We start from the raw sequence: 11,290 nt of genomic DNA, 5'->3' as shown, positions 1-11,290 counted from the left end.
TTTAATGCTCTCAAATGCAGCAGTTACTTCCTTCTCTTGTTGTTTCACCTGAACATATTTTAGGGGATACTTTGCGATACAGAATTGGAATTTCACAGATTTTCACGTAGAGCTTTACTGGCATGTTGTGTAATTAATAAAGAGCCATTAAGTTTTGTATAAATATTGATCATCCAGTGGTTGCTGATTTAAGGTAAAGTAGTCCAGCTGAGAAGTAATACATGCAGAAGCTAGTTTTTCAAGGTCACTCTGAGACAGTCCATTTAGATAGATAGCATATTTCTAAGATTTTCAGGGCCAAGTACAATAACATCAGTTTTATCTGAATTTAGAAGCAGAGAGTTCATCCAGGTTTTTATGTCTTTATTCCTGCAGTTTAACTAATTGGTTTGTGTTACCTGGCTTCATGGATAAAATTTCAGGTTGTTTTTTGTGTGTTTGGGAGCTGACACACATCTGGTCCCAACTCTGGATAGTCATATTTTGGGAGGTTTAATAAATTTGTCCAAATTTCTAGAAATGAGAGCTGCTCAGCAGTTTTAAATTTCCCTCAAAGTCACCTGCTCGGGCTCCTGGAAGACAATTGACTATGGTTGCCGGTGTCTCTAGCTTCACATATCTCAGAACAGAATTGCCAATTACCAGAGTTTGACCCTCAGTGGGTGTGGCCGAGTGGGGGAAAACGGGTACTACGTAACTAAACATCTGACACAATGAGCAGGAAAGTGCAGGAGGGACAGGTGAAGAGGCCATGCTGCTAGCGAGTCAGCTAATAGCTAAGCTAAGCTATTAAACCCTAAAGACACATTGAGTGAAAACTTTAAATATAAATTAGCGAGTTAATAAACAGACCGTGTGCTTTGGATGAAATATGTGAAGATTATACAATGCAATAAGAAGTTATCTATATTGTTTTATTAAATTGTTGTGTGTTATAACAGGAAGTGACACTCTACCGCAGAGATAACGCACATAACAACAGACACCATTTAAACTAGTTTACCTTCCTGTTAGTGTTGAATTCAACTGTGAGCTGCAGATGAGTCATTTAATCTCTTTATCTCCATTAACAGCTTTATCAAAACACATCAGTGTGAACACTGCTAAGCAGCTTTGCAGGTTTCTGGAGCTCCAACTATACTGCAACGCGTGAGCAAAGTGCAAACAGGACCGACCACAGATAATCGAACAGCATCCTAGTATTTACAACACATATAAACCCAATGAACTACATAAAAACTTGAGAGATATGAAAAAAGACCCAAAGTCTTTTGGACAAACGGCCTCACATTTGACTCTAGAATATGTTGGAACAAAGAGGACTACACTGCCATGTCTAAAGCTGGTATGAGGTGTTGATGTGCACATTCTGCCCAATAATCTCCAATGCGTCCCTGTCCTATGTAAAAAAAAAAGACATTGTTCCTGAAGTCTGTGCTATGCTCAGACGCAACTTAGCAAACTGCCCAAATGTCTGCCTCAGAAGGTTCTAGTTTGTTTTGCATAGGATTGCATAGAGCCCTGTAAAAACTCTCTTTATCACGTGACAGTCATGTGAAACACTGAGACCCTCAACAGTTTTATTTCTTCTATTGGTACTGCTGCGAAAAACAAAAACAGAACTGATACAGAAGGTTATATGTGAACTGACGGACTGTGGTTACTCTGTTCACATGTTAACTACAGGGAAATGTGTTATCTGGTCAAAAGGTCAGTATATCACACAAACTATAAAATGATTAACTACATAAAACTAAAACTCAGAATTTGGATATAGGTGACAAGAACTATGAGGAGATTTAATTTACTGTTTGTACAAACTGTTCATCTACATGTTTCCTCTTTTCTTAACAGCCCTGCAGTAAAACCTGAGCAGAGACATCAAACCACAGGCTGTTAACCTCTGTTAACACATTAGACACAGTATGACCCTGGTTTTATTGTTTTAATCTAATATGCTAATTTTATTATTTTAAATGTCATTCCAATTATCATTTAATTTTTTAATTTTATCTGTATTTTTCTTTTTGTTACCTGCATGTCAGGTGTACAGCTCTTTGTTTTCAGCTGGGAGTTGTTCTGAAAGTTCTATATAAATAAATTGCTTGCTTGTCTAAAACCAACTTTGAGCTAATAAAGACACAGACCAGCAGTAAGAGAACAAAATTCACCAATCGTCATCTCCAAACACAGAACAACTACAGTCTGATCATTTTTAGAATTGAACTGATTTAAGTGAATAGTTTAAGGTGCATGTTAATGTAAGGTGCAAAGCATAAAAGCTCAAAGCCTTTTTCTGCATTACTTTCCCAGAAGGTACCAATAACGGTCCAGCTGTTAACAGCAATAGCTGTTAAATTTGCAAAACCTTCTCTTCTAAATATAGTTACTTCTGTACTTCTGGCTCCAAACAAACGAGACAACAAAGGCTAAAACAATAACAATGACACTTGAAAATGCCTTCAGATGTATATGGAAGAGAATGTTGTGCGACATTACACATTTTTTAACACAATCTATAGTCTCAGCCCAGCTGAAGATTTAACCATTATGGATATAAGCAAGGCTTAGATGAAAATACTAGAAAGCAAATTCTGAAAATGTTGTTTGTGAAATTGAAGAACACAAACACAAAGTACATAAAAAGCTACCTGTGCTGAGTTTAACTGACTGTTGTTGGTGATGTAATTCTTTGAGATCACTGTATGTGAGGCCATCTTCAGCTTTTTCCAGATCAACTGAAACAAACCAACACGAACACCAAATTAATTTAGCACAGTGATCTTAACGAATACTTGTTAGTAGATAACATGTAACAAATAGTTTACATAACTCTCTACGTCATATTTCTGAGTCTCACCTGCAGACTTCCTACAAACACGTTGTCTCACCAATAGAACCACTAACACCAGCAGAACCACAACACACACTGATCCAACAGGCAACAACACAGGGAGAAGCAATGAATCAGGAGGAGAGGTAATAATGGAGACTGGTGTTGGTGTGGATGTAGGTGGAGGTGTGGTGGTGTGTTTGTCTGAGATAAAGCAAACACAGTCATTAAGTTGTCGTCACATTGTGAATGTTGAAAGCTGCAGAAACACAGACAGGTGAGTGTGTCACCTGTGACAGTGATCCAGCTGGATGGAGACTCTCCATGACCGCTGATGTCACACTTGTAGAGGCCTTCATCAGACCTGGAAACATGCTGGATGGTCATGTGACCTGTAGGCTGCTTCCTGATGAGGGAGCCATCTTTATAGAAAGCAGCTGGGAGGTTGGAGGGAGTGGTCTTTGTTTTACAGAGCAGAGTGACGTCATCTCCCTCCATCACAGGGAGGACAGGACTCTGCAGGATCACTGATCCACCTCAACACAGAGACAAACTACAGCATTTCATCCATTTACACACAGCTTCATCAACACTAACTCCACACACTCAGCTTACCAGTGACTGTCAGGTTACCCATGTTACTGATGGGACCCTCTCTGGACTCACACCAGTAAACTCCACTGTCTGATTCATATAGTTTGCTGATGTTACAGGAAGAACCAGCTGGTTTTCCCCACCCATCTCTTCCACACTGAGTCCTCTGTTGTTTGCTTGTGTTTCTCCTCAGAGTCCATCCAGCAGAGCTGTCGTCCTCCTCACAGCTCAGAGACACAAAGTTTCTTTTAAAGAACTGAGAGCTGCTGGGACTCACAGTCAGACGAGCTGTGAGGGTTAAAATGAAATAATGTTGAGACTTTTGTTATTGTAAAAAAAAATACATGATATATTAAATCATTTCATAAAACAGCTAAATCTACATACATGAAACTTTGTGTGGCTGTAACTAAATCTCAACAGATTAAGAGCAGGTTATTTGATTCTGTGGTGTACTGTATCTAACCAGTTACTGAGTTCATGAGAAGAGAAAAACATTTATTTTGTGTTGATAACACAACTTCATTCTGAGCATTTAACAGATGTAAGCAGACACAGAAGAAGGTCACTGACCTTGGTGTGTTGCACAGCTCAGCAGTGAGATCACAGCTGGAAACAGATGGTTATAAGTTTAACACAATAACCCTGAAGAAAAACATGACAAACCCGGGTCGTACTGTATGCCTCACTGCTGATTTTGTCTCTACTGCTGTGCAAAATAGAGAACAGTGGATGCTGTAGTTCATCTCCATACCATTAGAGCTTCTGTGGTAGGTAATGTTAAATATTAGATTAGCAACTTTGGATTTGATTTCTGGGTTTATTTCAAAATAAAACAACGACTCATGAAACTAATCAGGGAAAACAAAAACTACATGACTGAGAAACATAACACAGAATGCAGTTCATATTTATGCAGGTGTTACTGACACGAACAGGCTGTCCTGCTCTCAAGCATTGTTTTAGAAGAAAGATAAAAATGACAGTGGTGTTACTTAGACGGTGATGGTATTTATGCTTTATTAATAAATTTATTGGAAAGCAAAACATATGATCATTTTTACTTTTTGTTGTGATTTTGGATGTTACCAATGTAAACATTGCAAACTATTCACGACTCAGTGCCTAATTACTATCAGTTATACAAAGTTTCCAGGTAATATCGCTGTTAACTCATTTTTTAATTTCCCTTCCCTTTTTCCTGTGGAAATGTCTGTCATCTGTTATCACTTAGCAACAAAGAAGACTTTAAACAATCAAGAAAAATAAATATTGTTAAAAGTGAGAGATTTTACTCACAGAACAGACAGCACAAACACGTTTCCTCCATTGTCCTTCGCACTAACTTCAAGTTTTTTTTCTTTTATTGATTTTTGTCAGTTGCACCAATTTAAGCCCTCCCTCTTCCTCCCCAGCAAACCTGGTGGAAACCTTAGCGTCATTTCCCCTGTTAAAACCGATAAAAAGAAAGAAAAAAAAGAACAGAAAAATGTACATGTACAGTTAAATGTTAACCGGATTTGTTCATAGAAACGAGGTCAAGCCACACTGTGTCCTCCTAACATCAGAAAGTTGTTTTTGTTGTCTCAGCTTTTCTTCTTGTCAATTTGTTTTCTTGTGTGTGGGTGGTTTGCAGTATGGATTTTAAATTGGAGCACTTTACTTAAGGTCAGACTAAGAAGAAGTTTAACAGGACAATAGAAGACGATGTGATACTTATGAATTTATGTAATATTTAATAATATGTGAAGAAAAAATAAATATTTGGACCGTTTCCCAGCTACCATTTGTCCCGTTGCTGTAAACATACGTTTAAATAAGATCAGGATACAAGCAGACAGAAATATTGTGCAGTCCCAGAATACTGCACTTTAAAAACTAGAGCATGTAACGTTTACGAGTTTGTAAATGCGCACAATAAGCACTTCATTCTAACGCCATCACCAGTAGATGGAGACATTTGCTTGGCTGTAGTTTATAAAGAGTGTGGCTGTAACTGCTGAGGTCATGATCTCAGGGTTTTTGTGCTTTTTCTATTATTAGGATTTTAAGAAATTGTGATTATTTACAGCTTTGCTGTTAGATCTTTTTATAGTTTAGTATATTTTCTTTTTATACTTCTTGTTAAAGTTCCCTCATCTTACTGTGTGCCCTTAATGATGATTACTATCACATTAAATATGGACAAAGGTTGCATCTGGTCACAAAGTAACATCCACACCTCTTGTGTTGACGTGTAGTTGCACATCCTCATCATCGTAATTGCTTTCTGATGTGCTGACATGTGGCACCCTGAATATTTTAAGTGTGTAATAAAACCTGGCCACCTTTTTTTGCTTTTGTTGTTACAATAGTTTACATCAGGGGTGGGCAACTCCAGGCCTCGAGTGCCGGTGTCCTGCAGGTTTTAGATGTCCTTGATCCAACACAGCTGATTTAAATGGCTAAATTAACTCTTCAACATGTCTTGAAGTTCTCCAGAGGCCTGGTAATGAACTTATCATGTGATTCAGGTGTGTTGACCCAGAGTGAGATCTAAAACCTGCAGGATACCGGCACTCGAGGCCTGGAGTTGCTTACCCCTGGTTTACATCATTGAACAGAGCGAAATTTGCTCCCATCTGATGTGGTGTTAGGGTGATATTAAGTTTCGCCAGTAGGTGCCAGTGGCGGCTCAGACAAATGAGTGACTGGCAAAGTAATCCCTTACAAAAGTAATGCAGGCCAGTCATTGTAATGGAAGCCGTCAGTGACACAGAGCTGCTGTTTTGCCGTGTTTCAGAAAAATAAACCTCAACATGCACTTGGATGAGCCTTGGCTTCCTTCAGCTGTGTCTGCAGTGTGTTCAGCTGTAGCTCATTATACAAAACAAACCTGAATCAGGCTCGTTCCAGCACAACAGGTCAACCAGGAAGCTTTGTTTAAATGTTATAACGACAAAGCTGCCACATGGAAGAAATTCAAGAAGATCAAGTTGTATTGCCTAAGTTAAAATTAATGTGAGGTGAAACACATTTAGCTTGTATTTGAGACCACAGGCCTTGGTTTACAATAGAGACAGACAAGGCTGTAGGTCCACTTTATTCTGATACTGGTTGAGGGTTCTGAGAGGGAAACATACACATGAGGAATATGTAATGCCGGCAAATCACAACCTCAAAGCCATCTTCACTGAGACTGTCACTATTTTCCCTGATTCCCTTCTTAGCTCACCTGCTCAGTCTGACCACAGTGACCTTTTCTCACACCTGTGCTGTGTTTTCAAGGATGTTTTCCACAAATGAAGCCACTTCTATGTCACTGAAAACACCTCATTAAATAAAATTAGTCAATTATGAAGTAAGTCGTGCACACTTGTTAAGCTACTCATCTTTTTGATTTCCATCCACTATCACAATCCTCATATAAGAAGTACAAGTACAAGCCCTGCTCTCCATACTGCTTCTTCTCCCTTCATAACAGCGAATTAGCCCTAAAAATCAGCTTATTGGATAAAATAGTATCTGCTGTTTCCTGAGACTGCATAATAAAGGGAGTGTTTGTACTGAATTAATTAAAAAACCTTCCACATAAAACAACTCTATTAACAGCCTTTTTAAATTTCAAAATATACTTTATTTGGTCTACAGATACAAGAGCTCTGTATTTTTGTATTTCCTTGAAATCTTCCAAAGAAAAAACTCAGGTCACTTTATCTTAGTTTTGGTTGTGAAATGAAGCCTTTAATAAAAAATAAGGATTTTTTTTTTAAAGGAGGACAGTGTAACCAGATGTGTGTGCAAATGTTTTCTAATCAGTCTTTTTTTCTTTTGCTAGATATGTTGATGCCAGGTCTCTCCTGAAAATGAGATTTTTAATCTCAATGAGATTTTTTACCTGGATAAATAAAATACAAATAAAAATAAAAAGTGTTCTTTAGTTGAGAGATGAGAAAGTGATCTGTTTTCAAAGAGATTATTTTTCATCTTTAATGTTTGTTCAGAATTATAACCTCCCTTTCCTGTTAAACGTGTTCAGTGAGGAAGAGTTCCTCCCCTCCTGTTGACCTGAAGCCAGAACCGTTGAGCTTCAAATCAACAACTTGAGAGCATGGAGCGAGGACGGCTGCTGTTGCACTGCTGGGCTTTGTTGTTTCTCCACTCCTCCCTGACTGCTGCTGCAGGTGAGTGTTTCTGAGTGTGCAGAGGCGAGAAATGAGCTTCAAATACTTTTTTACTTAAGTAGAATTTTCATGTAGCTGTACCAACAGAGCTTATTGCATGCAAAGAGAGTAAAGAGGCTAAAGCATTACATTTATGTATCATTTATATAGTTGTACTCAGAGGTTAAGTATCTGTACTTTTACATAGTAAATCATTTCTGCACTGTTGCTATCTGTGTGTGTGTGTCATTTCAGTTGTTGTCAGTAATTGACTGATTAATGTGTATGTCACTTAAGCTTGAAGCTGCAGCTTATTTCATTCACTGAGTTAAGACTTTCCAGAATAATATGAAATCATTCATTGGTAGAGTGACTAATAATTATATTTTTAAGTGACACATATTTGTTTGTTTCATGAATATAAAATCTTGAAGCAAATGTATCACCTTAACAAACACAAAAACACCGACACACACACACACACACACACACACACACACACACACACACACACACACGCACACACACACACACACGCACACACACACACACGCACACATTTACTATAAAGGAACATAGCTTCATTACTGAAAGAGGATACAGGAAGAGGATCTGTGTGTTTTCTCAGCAGAGACCTTTAGCAGGAACAGGTTATTCAAGGTGCCTGTGACTACGTGTTTGTCTTCGGAGCTCCCCAAGGGATTTCCCAAATGGGTTTTTCCTTTTTTAACTCTAACAATTAGGGAGATCCTAACTATGTGACCTCATAGATTGTTGTATCCATACCTGTATCACATATTACATGTGGTGATCTCTAATTGCAGGATAACAGAATTTGTCTGCTTAATACACACCAGTTGTCTCTTTTGTCCTGTAGACCTCGTAAACATCACAGCTGAATCTGGACAGAACGTCACTTTGTCATGCAGAGCCAACAACAACAACCTCGTCACATTTCTTGAGTGGAGCAAACATGGTCTTAGGAAAGGATATTTACTTTTGTACCGGGATGAGCGGTTTGATCTAGAGAACCAGCATCCATCGTTTAAGAACCGAGTGGAGCTACAGGACAGACAGATGAAGGATGGAGACGTGGCGTTGATACTGAAGGATGTGACGCTTGATGACCGTGGAAGTTACGAGTGTCGTGTTGAGACAAAAATGAACCGCAAAAAGAGAGCGAATCAGGATGACGACCCCATCATCATCATCAGCCTGAATGTTGTTCCTCCAGGTGAGTGAGCAGAGTTGAGTGTGTGTGTGATCAGAGGTGAAGCTGCTTCCTGGTTGTTGATGTTTGTTTCTAAATATGTTGTTGATCAGACTTTGTAGAAAGCAGCTGGTGTGAATGTCTGACACCTGTTTATAACCTACAGGGCAGCCGGGAGGTGACGAGGAGGATGGAGAGAGGAAGGGACAAAGAAGTCGTAACAGTATTCTCATTGTGGCAGTTCCCACTGTTCTTGTCTTTGGTGTTCTTGCTGTACAGATCTACACAAAACGCAAAAGACAAATTCAGGGTCCAGATGACTACCAGCCTCCTTCTGAAGTGATGACTATTTGAAATGTCTCAGATTCTACAGCTTCTACAGTGTCCTGATGATGCTTCAAATCCTCTCATCAACTGTGTGTAGAAAATCAGCCCGACTCAGTAAACATGTTCAATGGACTGTACAGTCCATTGAACATGTCCCATGGTACATATTGCAACTCCCTTATTCACCAAGGGTCGCTAAAAATGTCATTTCTACACCAGCTTCTCTTCCTGACACCACCCATAAGGGACCTTTGTTTGGGCTCGCCCTTTTGGGCCATGGAGACCCTGAAGGGGAATTCTGCGGACACATGTGAGCACATATGTTTGCTTTGAAATGAGATGCATCTGATACAGGGATAGTGGGAGGTCTTTGTGCTCACAGTGGGGTTTATGGTTTGAAGAGAGGTGTAAGCAATGGAAACAGCTGCTGTGCAGACACCGTCACAAAGTGCTAACTGACATGTTTATCGCTTACTGACTGACATGAAAGTCCAGAGCAAACCCTAGTGTGGGAGTCAAATGTCCACCTGAAATTATTTTGTTAAACGACAAATAACAATACGGCCGCATAATAGTGTTTGTTCTGAGCCATGTACACATGTCAATAATGCAACTGTGTCCTGCCCATTAAACACTCTGTTTATAGTTACAGTGAAAACATTGGTTGCTAGGGTGAGGTGGATAATCTGCTGTTGTTCCTGTTACTCTACCTCTGTCACATGAGGTAAAAACTCAAGACAGATAAACAGATTTTCTCAGTAAGATTTCCTGCTGAGAAAAACTACAGCAATATGACTTATTTGAAGTCTTTAAACGCAAACTAAATGAGCTTCAGTGTTTCCTCCCTCATGAATTAAAAGTGATCACGTTGTCGCTTAATTCATAGTGACCAAATAGTCAGCATGGCTGAGGAGCTCATTATGTAAATGAATATTACATGTGTACATGTGGAGCGATCGTGGCTCAAGAGTTGGGAGTTCGCCTTGTAATCGGAAGGTTGCCGGTTCGAGCCCCGGCTTGGACAGTCTTGGTCGTTGTGTCCTTGGGCAAGACACTTCACCCGTTGCCTACTGGTGGTGGTCAGAGGGCCCGGTGGCGCCAGTGTCCGGCAGCCTCGCCTCTGTCAGTGCGCCCCAGGGTGGCTGTGGCTACAATGTAGCTTGCCATCACCAGTGTGTGAAAGTAAAGTAAACTAGTAAAGCGCTAGTAAACTAGTAAAGCGCTATATAAATGCAGGCCATTTACCATGTGTACTGTATCTTACAGCAGAACTGGATAATATGCTGATATGTTTTAAACTTGAAACTGTTTGCAAAGCTCACAGGTGAACTCTCACTGCAGTGTAGCTCCATCTGTCTTCAGTTTGGCTGGTCTAATATTTCTGTTATCATTAGTTTAACTGGCATCAGATATGCTGAAGGCTTTTAAACAGGAAGGAGTAAAGTTGATCATCAGGAAGAGAAAAAAATTGTACTTATTCTTTTTTTTAAAACATTGTGATGAATTTTATTTGTTTGAAATACCCTGGAAGAACTACATCCACCATCACAATCTTAATCAACGCAGAGTCAGAAGAGTGTGTTTTGTTTTGTTTTAAATCAGACATGTTAAAATCATATATTACTGATCTGAGAGATGACAAAAAACTTGCACAATTTAATAAAAAAACCAAAAAACATTGCAAATCCATCCACTCAAAAAATATGTTCCATCTCTACATACATGTTGTGTTGTGATTGTCCTGTGGTGCTCTGGAAGAGAACCAAATACATATTTAAATGAGGTAAACTGGGGAAAAAATAGTCCATGAGTCCATGGGATTTAGAAAAGAGACGTGATGTTAGTTCTAGACCTCAAACATGTCCGTTTATAAAAATGTGTTCATTTCTATCTAGAGTGTAAAAACTGTGGAGATAAATATAAATCTGAAACTAAACAGAAATCCTGTGTCCTGTGTGAAACATCAAAATGTACTATTTATATGAATTAAAAAAGAAAACCATATTTTCCATGTACATGAGCATAATTAAAATTAACAGCTGCAGATGATCTCAGAAATGCATCCTGAATGAAAATAAGAAAATAAAGTAGGAAGAGCTTCGTGAAGAACTTCCTGTACTCTGCAGCTTTAAGAATGCAGTGAACCATTCAGGTTTGGATGTTTCTCTGTAATGTAAACAAGCA

At 39.0% G+C, this 11,290-nt stretch overlaps 1 protein-coding gene across 2 annotated transcripts; it reads left to right on the top strand.

Moving 5' to 3' along the window:
- Positions 1-7,080: 7,080 nt before the first annotated feature.
- On the top strand, positions 7,081-10,051 carry LOC113018483 (uncharacterized). 2 transcript variants are annotated; one of them, XM_026161551.1, is made up of 4 exons: positions 7,081-7,113; positions 7,446-7,590; positions 8,447-8,803; positions 8,946-10,051. In XM_026161551.1, the coding sequence occupies exons 2-4, from the start codon at positions 7,518-7,520 to the stop codon at positions 9,131-9,133; spliced, it is 618 nt and encodes a 205-aa protein (XP_026017336.1). In that variant the 5' UTR covers positions 7,081-7,113; positions 7,446-7,517; the 3' UTR covers positions 9,134-10,051. The 2 variants fall into 2 exon arrangements, with proteins under 2 accessions (XP_026017336.1, XP_026017337.1); XM_026161552.1 differs by lacking the exon at positions 7,081-7,113 and adding an exon at positions 7,184-7,200.
- The last annotated feature ends 1,239 nt before the right edge of the window (positions 10,052-11,290 follow it).

The sequence above is a fragment of the Astatotilapia calliptera genome, unplaced genomic scaffold (assembly GCF_900246225.1).
Source record: "Astatotilapia calliptera unplaced genomic scaffold, fAstCal1.2 U_scaffold_9, whole genome shotgun sequence".
In the NCBI taxonomy this organism is placed as follows: Eukaryota; Metazoa; Chordata; class Actinopteri; order Cichliformes; family Cichlidae; genus Astatotilapia; species Astatotilapia calliptera.
This window is presented reverse-complemented; position numbering and strand designations above follow the sequence as displayed.

Excerpts from the sequence above, each read along its gene's own strand:
- LOC113018483 (XM_026161551.1), top strand. The coding sequence starts at position 7,518 with ATGGAGCGAGGACGGCTGCTGTTGCACTGCTGGGCTTTGTTGTTTCTC. Across the intron at positions 7,591-8,446 it reads CTCCCTGACTGCTGCTGCAG|ACCTCGTAAACATCACAGCT; the intron begins GTGAGTGTTTCT and ends TTTGTCCTGTAG. Across the intron at positions 8,804-8,945 it reads CCTGAATGTTGTTCCTCCAG|GGCAGCCGGGAGGTGACGAG; the intron begins GTGAGTGAGCAG and ends TATAACCTACAG.